The 15538-nt window shown below is 40.5% G+C and overlaps 2 protein-coding genes across 2 annotated transcripts; one reads left to right on the top strand and one right to left on the bottom strand.

Moving 5' to 3' along the window:
- Positions 1-1606: 1606 nt before the first annotated feature.
- On the bottom strand, positions 1607-8074 carry LOC113562852 (zinc finger protein 182-like). The gene is made up of 3 exons (XM_026973507.1): positions 7457-8074; positions 5778-5924; positions 1607-5341 (listed from the first exon to the last, which is right to left on the bottom strand). Exons 1-3 carry the CDS (start codon positions 7592-7594, stop codon positions 3515-3517), a joined length of 2112 nt encoding a protein of 703 aa, XP_026829308.1. The 5' UTR covers positions 7595-8074; the 3' UTR covers positions 1607-3514.
- Positions 8075-10286: 2212 nt separating this feature from the next.
- Positions 10287-14919, top strand: LOC105283771 (THO complex subunit 5 homolog). Its single transcript, XM_011346806.3, has 11 exons — positions 10287-10531; positions 10653-10790; positions 10902-11116; positions 11191-11266; positions 11347-11532; positions 11609-11741; positions 11818-12057; positions 12249-12351; positions 12501-12702; positions 14207-14504; positions 14580-14919. The coding sequence occupies exons 1-11, from the start codon at positions 10436-10438 to the stop codon at positions 14894-14896; spliced, it is 2004 nt and encodes a 667-aa protein (XP_011345108.1). The 5' UTR covers positions 10287-10435; the 3' UTR covers positions 14897-14919.
- The last annotated feature ends 619 nt before the right edge of the window (positions 14920-15538 follow it).

The following is a 15538-nucleotide window of genomic DNA, read 5'->3' on the forward strand; positions in this document are numbered from 1 at the left end:
TGATCGTCGACGTAATATAAATGCAGACTTTTATTTTATTTATTATTTTCGCAACAAGCATATATATATAGAAACACAAAATATGTAAATGTACGATTGTTCAATCTCGCTTCTTTTCTATAATAAACCAAATAAATATTTAGGGAGTGGAATCCAAGGATTAATAATGAATAGTACTTACATCAGCAGTTAACTTAATCTGGACGTTATGGCAACTCGTACAGAAGTCATCCACAAACTTTATCTTGGCCATGCAAAGTCTACAAATTTGTTGAGGCAGACCATCGTGTTCCGAGATCTAAAATAATCCAATACAATTTTAATGATAAAGAATTTATACTTATTTATTACAAACTGAAATAAAAATGCCGCTCACAAAAACAATATTAAAAATAAAGTAACAGATAATTCGTAATAGATAATATACCTTTCATCATGTTGATCACGCGTCATCTTTTTATAGCAGCGTAAAAAAGGAAATTTGCGTTAAAAAAAGAACTTGTGCTTGTGATTTGATAAAACAATTAAATAAGAATTACAGTCTTAACAATGTTAAATTCTCACAAAATCTACTAAGATTATTATTAGATGCATAAGCAAGTAATATTTAGATGGAGTATACAGGGTGTCCCGGGTTTTAACCGACAAACTGCGGGAGCATATTCTACTAGTGGAAATAAGAAAAAATTCTTATATCGAGTTTGCTTAGAAATGCTTTCTTACAAAGTTATAAACCAATATTGAAAAGAAATATCAGATAAGTAACAACGGATTTTTTCACAAAAATATAAATTATCTACGCAATGATTTAGTGACGCATTTCAAAATGTTGTCCTTGCACATCGATACAAGCTAGACATCGACGTAGTACAGAATTTGTTACGGTACGACATTCCTGAAAATTTTGTTGCATCTCAGTAACCGAATTAGTAATTCGTTGCTTTAAATCTTCAAGCGAGATTACTTCTGTACTGTAAACTTTATTTTTTAAAGTTGCCCATAAATAAAAATCAAGAGGCGTTAAATCGGGCGATCTTGGAGGCCAGAAAACCGGTCCTCCTCGACCAATCCACCTATGAGCGTAATGTTCATCTAACCAGTTTCTAGCTTGTCTAGCACAGTGCGATGGACAACCGTCTAACTGTATCCAGCTGTTTTGGCGAAACTGCAGCGGCACATTTTCCATCAAAATTGGTACATGTGAATACACATAACATAAACATCTTCGACCTTCCAAATTCTACACTATGTTCCGTTGTACTTATCTCATATTTCTTTTCAATATTGGTTTATAACTTTGTAAGAAAGCATTTCTAAGCAAACTCGATATAAGAATTTTTTCTTATTTCCACTAGTAGAATATTCATCAGTATACAATGCACGCAATTATATTTATTATATTTATATAATTTCAATAATATAATAAATACAATGATGCGCGCATATAAATATTAATAAGCATTAATTGTGCTTACTACGTTATTATTTATATTTCTGAAGAATAGTAAACGACAGAGGATTGATTGCGAAATACAAAACTACGTTCCTAAATCTCTCCAATATGTCACTTTGCTAAAATTGAGCGCAGAATAAAGTAAAGAAGACGTCTCAAAAATATCGTACCTTTATTAAGAGAAGAATGGAATCTTTAAACAAGTGTGTCTCTAAGTGAGAATTGTATTCTACATACGTCGCTTACCAATTACGCGATCATTAATAACATGAATATTTTCGTCGAAGAGAAGGAATTTTATCTGATTATACATGTACAAAATAGTGCGTGTTGCTTATCGTTTAACTTAGGTATAAAGAAGATTTCAATTAATTATTAATTACAATATTAATTAAGCGGCTAATTATAATCTCGCTTGCAGCAGAGCGTGTGCTATAGTAGTCGCACAGCAGAAATCTTCCTTTTCTTAATATTTATAATTAACTCGTAGTTTACAATATCCAATTATAATTCATGCTTTGTTGTCACGTTCTGTCTAGCTCTCTTAATTTAATTAAAAACAAATCACTATTTATAATGTATTTATTAAACGTAATCATACTTTCTTCGCGCGATAGATTGATTTTTAATATCAAAAATTTGGATCAAGGCACTTGGACTATCCTTACATCAGTTTTATATCAGTATTACTGAACAAAATATACGTGACATATACATTTTACAAAACGTATATATATGTACATTTTGTTCATTAAATATATATACATTTAATGAATTATATTGGATTATAACAAAAGTAGCGTTGCTTAATTTTTTTAATTAAAAAAATGATAAATTTTGGAAAGATGGAATCATGAAGCTATCACAAAGATAGCAAATGTTAGTAGAACAAGATGGTGTATATGTATTTGAATAAATATTTATGCACATGTATATATGCTTGGAATTTCGCTTAAATAATGCTACGAACTTTGGTTATAACCCAATAGTTATTCTTATACCTTTCTACATATAATCATGCATATACTTTTAATATAATGATGGTTAATGTAAAAGGTATTCCAAAAAATGATCGAAAAGCCTGATTCGAGAGGCGTCATCACAATTTTGTTTTTTCATGAACACAACATGTATAAAGACATAGAAAATATCTCCGTGGGATTATTGGTTTGGAAGCCCTATCCCTGGTCATATGCTCTGCATGCTCATTGAATTCACAAATTCATAATAAAGTTATGTAATTATTATCCTCGGATTATTATATTCTTGGCTGTGAACAGGCATAAAAAAAGCAATATCTATGTTAAAGTTATATTAAGATCTAATGGATACTATCCAAATATTCACTGTTCTCAGAAAAGGAAATATTTAAGGATAAGACGTGTACATAATTTTTTTATTATCAATCTGGATTCATAATTATTGAGATTGATATTCACTAGAAATATAATAATATATTGATATTTCTGTAAATATTCGAATGGAATCAAACGTGCCGAGAAACCATTCCATGCACGTCCGAAAATCGATGATCAACTATCATCCAAAGACAAAAACAGGAGAAAGCAATTACGGAACTGCAAAGAAAGTTTATTCGTGGATCTTAATCGATTTTAATTCTGGAAATAAGTTTTTTAAGGGAAATGTATGCGTGGAAAGAGTAGAACTTAATTCTTGTAGAGGAAAGGGAAGACGTATTACTACGGTTATTGCTAAAGCTAAGAAGAACGTCAGAGACGATCCGGGGAATTCGGTGAAGCACTAGGACATGGTGCACCATCGTCATTCTGCTTTTCGCACAACTCCGCCGTAAACGTCCTCGGCATATTCCGTCTATTTTTCGTCTCTCTCACGCAGACTTCGATATCGGGAGAACCGGAGACAAAGGCCGTCATGCTTGAGCAATCGTCTATCTACCATGGTCTCTCGCTACGTGTCCAGTCTCGGAATTTCGCTCTCCGACCGTTCGCAATCATCGTATCCGTAGACCTCTATGAAAATCTTTAGTCTTTTCTGTTCTCTCCAGTGATGATCTCTCATCACCATTGGGTCTTCACACCGCTATTTCTCGTTAGCGGACGCGTTCAACGCGGTCGCCTCGGCAACGGTTTTTCGCTTGCCAGTCTTCTCCTCGAAGTGTCGCTTGCGGTGCACTTTCATGTTATCGCGCCGGTTGAACTTCTTACCGCACTCCGGGCACGCGTGCCTCTTTTCGCCATGCACGTGGCGGTGGGCGGCCAGGTGGCTGGCTTGCGCGAAGCGCGCGCCGCACTCTTGGCATACGTGCTTGCGCAGACCTTCGTGCTTCAGCAAATGCTCGTTGAGGAACGCCTTGGACGCGTAGCGGTTGTTGCAAATGTGGCACACGAACGGCTTGGGATTGGAGTGCTGCATCACGTGCGCCTTGTACTTGGAGGAGACCTTGAACGTTTTCCCGCACGTTTCGCACGTGTACGTGGTCGCGTGACGCGTCTTGATGTGCTCGTTCAGCACCGCCAGGCTCGAGTAGAGATTGTAGCAGAAGCGACAGCGGAAGTTCCGCCGCTTCTTCATGTGAACGCTCGCGATGTGGCCGAGCAACCGCGTGCGGAACGGGAACACCTTACCGCAGTACTCGCAGGCGAGATTCTGCGGCGGCAGGTGCGACTTCATGTGGATCTGCAGCGACACCTTGTGGTGGTAGCTCTGCCCGCAATCCGTGCAGCTATACGGGCGCACCCCTTTGTGAACGTTGTCGTGCTCGGCTAGATAAAACTTGGACTTGAACCGCTTCGGGCATTTCGGGCACTGTATCGGCCTGGGGTTCGTGTGCGAGCATCGGATGTGCTTCATCACGTCGGACTTGCAGACGAACTTGGCACTGCAGACTACGCAGGTGTACTGCTTGATACCGAGGTGCGTCTTCACGTGCACCGTGCACTTGTCGCGACGCTCGTAGAACTTGCGGCAGAGTTTGCACGCGTAGCCGGTCTGCTCGTTCATCACCTGCTCCACGTTGTCGTCCACCTTGATCTCCTCACCGTCGATCCTGAAGAGCTCCTCGGGGTGCGTAGCCTCTAATCGTTGCTCCAATTCCACCAGGTCCTTCAGCTTGGCCGCCGCCGCCGCGCCATTGCCGCTCTTCGCGGACGTGCCGCTGAGGATGTTGTTGACGATATCGTTCACCTCCGTGCTGTCCTCGCTGCGCAGCAGATCCATGATCACCGTGTCGACCAGGCAGTAGCCCTGATCGGGTAAAACTCGCGCGCGCACCGTTATTACATCGTCGTTCTGCTTTTTGCACAGCTCCACCGTAAAGCTAATGTCCTCGGCGTCGCTGTTCCGATTTTTCGTCTCTTTCACGGAGACCTCGATATCGGGAGAACCGGAGACGATCGTCAGCAACTTGTTCAATGCCGAGGTCGGCAACTGAATCGTCGATGGATCGTGCTGCGAGCTTTGCGTGTCCATATCCGTGTCGATTTCCTCAACGTTGCTGTTTGCGGATCGAGTCTGCTCCACGATGTCGCGACTCCTCAGCCTACTCCGCATTTTCTCGTTGTCCGTGGTGGGCGACGAGTCCGCGCTCTGCCTGCTTCTGAGCCAGCGGGTCGGCGACATTTCCGTACTCTGGCCATGATTCCGCGCGCTCTTTTCCGCGTTAGTCCCGTTGCTGTATTTGGAAGATTGCGCTTGCTGCTGCTGACTGCGGAGGCTTCTTGGCGCAGGAGTTTTGGAGGTGGAAGGCCTCTTTTTCTGCTGCTCTATCGAGACGACGACCACGCCGACTACACCCTGGCTTTCCTCGGGTTCATTGCTATTGGAATCAAGAGCTTTTTCAATACTGTTCTTATTGTCCAACGACGATGTGCCTGCCGACGAAGTTGAGTCTTCATCCTTTATTTCTACCTGGAGAGAGATTCAATTAAAAACGTACAAGTGGGTACCAGCATAAGCTATTATTACTTCAATGATAGCGCGAGTGAGTCTAACAGCAATTGGAAAAGGAAATTCTCATAAATTACTGGATATTTTATTTAAATATTTTTACATTGATAATACTTTATATTCTACTTGCACTTTCCAATGAAATCTAAGTATAATAAGTTTTATGAAGCTCAATATTAAACAATAAATAATAATAATATAGTTTCACAGCATATGCTTACTGTATTACATTATCGTCACAGTATATAATAATTTTTACTATGTTGATTATATTACATTTTTTCTCTCTCTATTTGAAATTAATGCGAAATAAAAGAGCTGATTATAACATGATCCAGTAGCATGGTGAAAGAGCGATAGAGCGGTAGATGAGATATAAATATGTACAGAGACTTACAGACTCTGTTACTACTGGCTGCGGATTGTACCGATCGCGTAACACCTGTTGGGTACGCAGACACTCCTCTTGGAAGTCGCAAACGAATTCGAGCTTGCCCAGACATTGTACACAGATCGCCTTAGGCAGAGGATCCTTCTCATCTATCTGTGATTCAGAACAAAAGTAACTAAGTACTTGAAAGCATGTTTGCGAGGCTTAGAAAGAAACATTATCTGATAGTTACCCCATATGCTCTTTTTTTATAAAGTGTCAGTCATTACGAATTATTAAATGATTAATTAAATGTGCAAGTTACAAGGTATGTATGCTACCGCTCTGCTCTATAGATACACCATATACAGTTAGATACATAGCCATTGCTATCTGGTACCCACTAAACTCCAAAGCTACATACCGGAGGCCGCAGTTGTTGAGAGAGAGACTTAGATTTACGTTTGATCCACACTTACAATTTTGAGCAAAGTCCATGTCAGAAAGATTCAGAAAAGTAATTTGTACAAATGTAAAGTTAATTTGTATAACAGCCGTAAGGCACTTGCGTATTCAAGAATCACTGTAAAATTTTGTCTCGTGCATCAGTATTGACAGATTGCAAACATCTTCCCGACAAGAATCCTACAGGAAGTTCTGCAGAAGCTAATCGATAAAATAGTTTGTGTACATTAGCATCTATAAATCAATTCGGGTAAGTCATACCGATTGCCAATATTGGAGCGACGTGATAACAGATTTAAACGTGCAAATTTGATTCTCGCTGTGCTAATGACATTATTGGACCTAACAAGACTGTTAATCACATAAAGAACTAACGTGTCATGTCATTCTTCAGTTTGCTTCAATTTGCAATTACAAATATACACATCTGTTTAAATTTTGCTAAAAAAACTCGGCATAAACTTCTCGGTCGGCCCAATAATTTCTTTAGTTTTTAATATACAGCATATACATAGATACAATTTTATTTTTATTTATTTTTACTCGGCTAAGGGCCGCTTTGTTGATCTTTCAACGAAAGAGACGGAAAGGAGAGGAAAATTAGCATAGTACAGAGACGAGCTCAGCCAGGTGTAACTTCGATGACTTACAAAAAGCAGCTTTTGTTCTTTGTTAGTAGTACATCTTGCGGAAATCGTGAAAAGCCGTACACGCGTGCGCGCATTTTCTTATTCTCGAGTTGTGTGTCTAATAAATCACGAGAACGCAGATTCATTCGCGTGGGCAAATTTCGGGAAGCGTTTGAGCGGCAGAAGCTCCTCGGACGAAGCGATCGACCCCAGGCGTAACTGGATATCAATAAGCCCGCCGTCTCAGCGAAAAGCGCCGCGCGGGGAAACGCTTCTTCGAGCGGAATGTCGGCGTTTCGCGGTGTCGGCGTAAACGCACGGCGTAAAATAACGCGCCGCGACGCGCGAGAAGCGTGACGGGAACGCCAAGGCGCGCGTTGCTCGTACATGCGGTGGGCCGAGGGAGGCCCGCGACTTTTAGCAACGACGAGAGGGAACGAGGCGCCGGGAAGCGCGGAAAAGCGGGAGAAGGCGTGGAAAGGAGTGTTCACCGCTCCGCTGGCCCGGTCGTTTTCCGTTTCGCGGTCCCTCGCGCGCACCCCCGTAACGGAGCAAAGAGAGAGGGTGGTTGTCGAGCGTGAGGGCAACGCCACGCGCGGCCATAGCACTCACTTGTATGTTGATTTTTGTGTGGATCTTGCGGCCCAGGAAGCGCTTGACGCCCTCCTCGCCGAACACGTCGATGTAAATCCTCTCGTACTGGCCGCAAAGCCTGCACATCTTCGCGTCGTCCCCCTTGCCCCCGTCCATCGTCGATTAGTCGATCGGCGTAGACGCCCGCTCAGATACGAACTCGACTACTTGAACGTGACAACCGACGATGACGGACCCACGCCCGCCGCCCGTCTCGCGCCGTTTAAACGCTACCGCACCGACGACGCGATGCCGTCCGCCCGCCGCGTAAACGCTCCTGCCTCCCGGGTACAGCGTGCGTCGTCGCGAGATCCCCCTCTGGCACGCGGCGGTGCTCTTCCGGTTGCGTCGCTGGATATGCGCGTGAATGGGAAGTCGACGCGTAGAACAAGGGGCGAGAACATGGACTTGGAGCCGATTACATCGGCGTTACTACTTGCCAGCAATGGCCCGGAGTTACCACGGGTAAAGTCACTAGATAGATAAAGTACCGCAATCGTCCGCCATTTTAATTCCGACTACACGGCGTTTTCATCACAATTATGTTCTCTTCACATCTATCACAATACGTAACCTTTCTCAATGGAGATACAACGCAACGCTGCTTATATTATATATTAAATAGATATATTGAAAAATATTCTTAATAAATTTTATATTATTATTATTTATTATTTAGCTTTAACAATATTATAGTATATATACATAAAAATATATTAGTATGTATACATACTATGTTTACGCTGGCGATGCTTATGTTATTAGCACGTTCTTATCATTTTGATCGATGAGTTCTTAATGTTATTAAAATACAAACAATAACTTAGTTTTTAATTTTTGCAAAAATATGAACTCGTCAGATTAAAAATGGCATTTTTTAAAAACAATGGTTAATTTTTGTTCATAACTGCAAATGATTCTTTGATAGTCAATACATTATTTATTAAACTAGATTTCGAAAACACCTTAATTTTATATTTTAGGTTTTGAATTTGTAAGAATTCGCCTGTGTGCGCCGCGCCGCCTCCGTCCACTAAAGTCACTAGATAGATAAAGTACCGCAATCGTCCGCCATTTTAATTCCGACTACACGGCGTTTTCATCACAATTATGTTCTCTTCACATCTATCACAATACGTAACCTTTCTCAATGGAGATACAACGCAACGCTGCTTCGTAGAATTGCACTTAGTGTGTTGATAAGTTGCATGTTTGCACTAAATACACTTCCAACGCCATTTTTATTCCACGTATTTTACCACGGATTGCGGTGCTTATCAATCTAGTGACTTTAACCACGGGAGAGTAAAGCCCGGTGTCCACGATGCTAGAAATCGGTTCGAGATCTCGGTCCGAGAAATATGTAGCCAATCAACTTGCACTTTTACGAAAAAGCCGCAAGTTGATTGGCTACATATTTCTCGGACCGAGAACTCGGACCGATTTCTAGCATCGTGGACACCGGGCTTAACCGCGCTCGAGTCAGACCAGCGCTGCCATCTCCCCAACGTGCATACGTACGTTCACGTTACGCGCGCGGCAGCAGCCAATCAGCGCCAGAGTTGAAGAAAAACACTAGTAGCTAAAGATGGCTGAAGAGCAACCTGATTGGCTGAGAAGCCACGAAAGCGCTTTTATCGTTGCAGCGCGTTCTGCATATGGCCAGAGAGAAACCTGAGAGCGGCCACCAGCCTCCACGGGCACATTTCCTGACGTTTGACGCGCCGCCTGACAAAGTGGACGTGAACTAGTTCGTTACGCTCGGTAATGATACATGATTCGTGTCCAAACTATTCACAAGGAAGCTTTCCCATGTAAACTCTACTTTCGAACGAGTCATAGTGCGTTCGAAAGGGAAGGTAAAAATATTAATGTCGTGTTCGAGGGTTTGGGTGTATGAGCCTTGGTTTCGGAGAAATTTACATCTAAAAGTGAGCATTTTCCAGCGGTACGGAAAGTATCATGAATAGCTGCCATTCGGCGTGAAGCGCGGTAGTCCAGTGGCTAAGCGCGAGACTCGTATTTTGCCATCCGCTCAAGTTGGGTTCGAGACCGAGTTGTGATAATTTTTTTTTCTTCGGATTTTTGTTTCTTTGTGTTTGCATTATATTTTTTTATTATGTAAATAATGATTTATTATGTTTTATTATATTTTGGAGGTATACGTATATAATGAGACATAAACATATACATTTAACATTTGTAAACTTTTTATTTATTTATATAGTTTGTATACTGTCGAGTGTTTATTTATTATAAAATTCTGACTCATTAAAAAAAAAGTGTCACAACCTCTGTGCCTATGACTGTACAGTGTTGCGGATGGAAAATTTATATAAAAGCATAAATGCTTTTATATAAATTTTCATCCGCAACACTGTACAGTTATGTCAGAATTTTATAATAAATAAACACTCGACAGTATAAAAACTATATAAATAAATAAAAAGTTTACAAATGTTAAATGTATATGTTTATGTCTCATTATATACGTATATCTCCAAAATATAATAAAACATAATAAATCATTATCTACATAATAAAAAAATATAATGCAAACACAAAGAAAGAAAAATCCGAAAAAAAATTATCACAACTCGGTCTCGAACCCAATTTGCCCAGATGGCAAAATATGAGTCTCGCGCTTAGCCACTGGACTACCGCACTTCACGCCGAATCGTAGCTGTTAATGGTATGTACTTTCCCGTACCGCTGGAAAATGCTCACTTGTATCATTACCGAGCGTAACGAACTAGTTCACGTCGACTTTGTCAGGCGGCGCCAAATGTCAGGAGGCTGGTGGCCGCTCTCAGGTTTCTCTCTGATATGGCCCTAGGGATTGTATTATATATATAACCTGTTGTGCAGATCTAATTTATTGCAACGGTTTTTCGTTAATATAATTAAAAACACTCCAATATATATTTGGAGAAAATACATTTAGGTACGATCGACGAAATGGGTAAAGAAAACGAACCGGACGGCACGAAGAAGAGGAGGAAATCGGTGAATACAAGCAGTGGAACGTCAGTGAAAGACGGAGACATGTACAAGGTATAACAATCGAAAGGATCGCATAATTATTTACATATCTTATGAATATAATTATACTCAGAAAATGAATCACATATTCCTTCTGTTCCGTAAAGTACATGCAACGTGTAATTCATTTTAGACAATAATTAGCAACGAAGAGAAGGAAGCTATCGAGAGGCTTCCTGATGATGATTCCGAATGTTTCTTGACTACGTGCAACAATATTCGAGCAGCGATGGCCAAGATAGCCAAGTTAAAAGCTAGCGGAGATTCAAATGTACGTAACAGAGTCACCACAAATATTTCATTTATTATTTAAAATATTTTATCACGAAGCATTAGTCTATTTGTTCTATTATCTTGTCTGAAACTTATCAAAACATTCCAGGTGAAGGATGAGATCCACGAGCTTCAAGTCCAGACATCTTTGGCTTTCATAGAATTGAAGAAGCTAAACCGCATGGAAAAGTTCCGCACGAAATTCGCGCGTGACTCTCTCGTAGCTGCGAAGAGCAGCGTAGACAGTAGACACTTGCATTTGCAGAACCTGTTGTATGAGGTGATGCACTTGAAGAAAGAAGTTGTCAAATGTCTTCAATTCAAGTGTGTTTTTTTTATCTTAAAAACATTGGGATTTTTATTAGATTTAAATAACAATTATTTCTTCTCTGAGTCAGGTCTAAAGATGAATTGATAGAGCTCGTTCCGGAGGAAGAATTCTACAAGGAGGCTCCTGAGAGCATTTCGCGGCCTGTATGTATATAAACTTTGTACAGTTCATGCACGAGATTAAATTTCTTCTCGCGATGTGTATACGACAAATTATATTTTAGGAGACAACAAAAAATAATCAGCACCAACTAAGATTGGCTCGTCTGGAGTGGGAATTGACCCAGAGAAAGCAACTGGCCGTGTTGTGCGATGAATTGACGGAGAGTAAGAAGGCAGTAGCGTCGAGTATCGAGACGAAGCAGACGCGTTTGGATAATCTCGCGCCACAATTACGTTCTATATTGGCGGTAAAACTCTATCATCCTAGAAAACGTATAAAACATTATTAGTAAATGTTTATATAAGCGATAAATTTATTTTCAGGCAAGCAAACCGTTACAAGAAAGCCTTGGATTGCCGTTAGACAAAATTCGACAGGAGCATCAGAAAGCATCGTTGCTCGCATCGCCGCTCTACGTTCTGTACGCAAAGGCATCCGCCTACAGAGATGCTTATGGTACGATCAGCATGGATATTGGACATATATTTGCAATTGAATTAAAATTGTTTCTTATTGTTGAAATATGTTGCAGATAGTACACTACTAGTCATAGTGGAAGGCGACGAGGACGAAGCAAAACGTGCAAACAGTCAGGACAGTCTACAAGAATCCGACTCGGATGCTGACGCTCAGTCGGAGAACGTCGTAGAGGAGGCACCGGTGCACAAGAAGAGGCATCACAGATTGTCCCGGGAGGCCAGGCAGGAGGAGAAGCGATCTAAATTGCTGCAGCGACATCCACTGCATGTAAAAATCGTTATTACATTAAAAAGTGAGTTCTGGGAAATATAATTATAAAACTCCTTCCAAGAAGCCAATTGCTTCCAAGATATATATTCAATTAAAGAAGAGCAAATTAAGATGCATGACTCTATTATGTAATGTGATGATTGAATTAAATCGACCTTAATCTCTCTAGAAATATGTTGATTCGGATTTTGCTATAAAATAAATTTTTTTCAGACGAGACGAGATTAACTCTCCACTTTTATTATATGATCTACCTAAAAGTCGTGACAGTGGAGTCGAAGCTAGAAACGGAAGATCTGGGTGGCATTAGTGCTGGGTACGTAAAATTCATTTACTTACATATTTATTTATTAAACTTATAATATTAATTTTGTTAATGATCAGATTTATTCTAATACTGTATGAAAGTACGCGTTCGTTTATAATTCCAAACGTTTTTTTACACGAGTTGCATTTCATTAACAGGGACATGCTGGTATCCGAATCGGTCCTCCGTGAATTGTACCCAGGAGACTTGGGTTTGCAGAGTCCGAATCCCGCGAATCAGTATCAGCTGTCACGACATAATTTGGGTACATTCTCGTCTCTGGGGCTAGGCATTCCCTACAGATGGGCGCAAAGAATGGCGGGTCTACGTTTCGTCTCACCCGATGCGGGCGAACAGAAGGTATACATTGCATATATTGGGTTGGCCAAAAAGTAATTGCGTTTTTTTCCAACAGATGGACATACATGTCTTGAAATGTAACTGCATTCTAAACCGCAAATTCATTATGTAGGTTAACGACTCACGGTTCAAGCTTGTTTTAGAAAAAGAAAGTACACGATTTCGTTAACAATTGTTTCTTTGCCGTCGATTTCAAAATGGAAAATCAAAAAGAACATTTTCGTCATGTTTTGTTTTATTACTTCCGAAAAGGGAAAAACGCTGTGCAAGCTCATAAAAAGCTATGTCATGTATATGGCGAAGATGCTTTAAAACTGCGGCAGTGTCAAAATTCGTTTACTAAATTTCGATCTGCAGATTTTAATGCGAAAGATGCACCACGCTCAGGAAGGCCAATCGAAATTGATGATGACAAAATAAAGGCACTGATCGATTCCAATCGGCGTTTAACGACACGAGAGATTGCTGAGAATCTTAACATATCGAAATCGAGTGTTGAAAAGCATTTAAAACGACTTGGATACATTAGTAAGCTCGATATTTGGGTAGCACATGAGCTCAAAGAAATTCGTCTCACTAAGCGTATTGACATCTGCGATTCTCTTTTGAAACGTGAGGAAAATGATCGATTTTTGAAACGAATGATAACGGGCGACGAAAAATGGATCGTCTACAACAACGTCAAACGAAAGAGATCGTGGAGCAAGCGTGATGAACCTGCTGAAAGCACTTGAAAAGCAGATATTCACCAAAGAAAGATTATGCTGTCAGTCTGGTGGGACTTAAAGGTATTGTGTATTTTGAGCTGCTTGCGAGGAATCAAACCATTAATTCAGACGTATACTGTCGTCGACTGGATAAATTAAATGATGCCATCAAACAGAAACGTCGAGAATTGGTGAATCGCAAAGGCGTTGTGTTTCACCATGATAACGCTAGACCACGTACAAGTTTGGTCACTCGTGAAAAATTGTTGCAGCTTGGATGGGATGTGTTACCATGATGTTACCACATCCACCATATTCGCCAGACCTGGCACCATCAGATTACCATTCGTTTCGTTCTTTGCAAAACGCCTTGAATGGTAAAACCTTTACTGCTGATGAGGATATCAAATCGTTCTTGTAATTGTTTTTTGCTGAAAAAGATAAGAACTGTTTTGAGCGCGGAATCATGAAGTTGCCTGAAAAATGGCAAAAGATAATCAAACAAAATGGACAATATATTGTTTAATAAAGTTTTTGTTTCCCATGAAAAATTCGCCTTTTATTTATATAAAAAAAAACGCAATTACTTTTTGGCCAACCCAATATGTCTATAATAATTAAAATATTAGAAATAGTAGATTATTCAATTTTCAATTCTTTCTTTAAGCGAAAGAGAATTATGTCATCACTAAGCAAAATTGTAATAATTGAAGATAATTTCTTTGTTCCATTTCGTTGTACGCGTTACATCGACACGTTCAATCAAAGTTCAATTTTTCAATCATCTTTTCTTGCAGGTCACGAGTCAGGAATTGGCACAAGACTGCGTGGAGAGTGTGCTGAAAGAGATCAAGCGGCGCATAAAAGCGCGGCTGGATCTTTGCACGGAGATACGGCACTTGGAATCGGGTAACCTGCCGATCTTCATCAGCACGACGGATCCAGTGCCGCAGAAGATCTCCACGTCGCTGCACCGATTCACAACCATGACGTGGAAGAGCTACTCGAACTTCATCAGCTCGTCGACGTTCTGCCAACGGGGATTGGTTTCGTCTGTGGACATCTTTTACGAAGCCGTGCTTCGCCGTGGCAGCAGTACGATTTTCATCTTGCATTTTATCACGAATCATCGGTCTCCGAATATCTGCATTTGAAACTTTCTTCCCTTAGGTGAGCTCGTAGCGAGGATCGCCATAAAGCCGGATTACCCGAAGATAGCACCGGTGTTTAACGTAAGCATCAGCCCGATGGTGCCGGCGTCCGCCGATATCGTCAGGGATATCGAGAGAGAGGTCAATGTGATGTGGACGAAATCCCCGACGTTGACGGCGCAAATACAACGGTTGCGAGCGTGTTTCGACATCTACCTGGAGACTGAGAGCATGGCGCCGAAGGAGAAGATATTTTTCCATCCCGTAAGAGGCCGGACTCGCGCTCGACCATACAAGTTCTTGTCATTGGGGGGAGGCATATTCACTCATCGTTAAATAAAAATCGTATTATTTTTTAACGTGTGCTTTTTAATTCTTCATCTGTCTAAAAGTAGAGGAGAATCCCCTATTACGAGATAATGGGGTTTCTGCTAAACTAGTGAGCACCATCTGTTAGTTCCACCATGAACTTATTACTCTTGGTGTAAAATGTATTTAGTGAAAAATTCATTGTTCGTTATTGCGTTTAGCTTTTGCAAGAAAAGGTTTGTGAAATTGTGAACATGTCAAAGGAACTTGAGGTAAGTCTTTAACCTTGTTTATTATATAATAAAGAAATGGTTGGCAATAAATTCAGTATGCAATGATAGAGTAGAATCGTAGTAACAGGAAAATACGCGATTTGTTGAATTGCTTAATTGTAGAGATTAGATTTCATGATCGCGGAACCGCTAGGCGTGTGGCTCGTATAATGAGATATTCAGGGTCCTCTTAATATGAGATAATTATTGCTCGAATATGAAGATTATGTAGTGTAATAAAAAGAAAGAAAATACTACTTAAGGTTAAAGAAAAGTTAATACGAATTTATATTACGAATTTTTGTGTATTTAATTTTTATAGAATCTGACTATGGAGGTTAGAGATACGAGGAAGCGTCGACAGTGGAATCGTGAAGTTTTGGCGAAGGCTGTGGCA

Source organism: Ooceraea biroi, chromosome 10 (assembly GCF_003672135.1).
Source record: "Ooceraea biroi isolate clonal line C1 chromosome 10, Obir_v5.4, whole genome shotgun sequence".
NCBI classification, from domain to species: domain Eukaryota; kingdom Metazoa; phylum Arthropoda; class Insecta; order Hymenoptera; family Formicidae; genus Ooceraea; species Ooceraea biroi.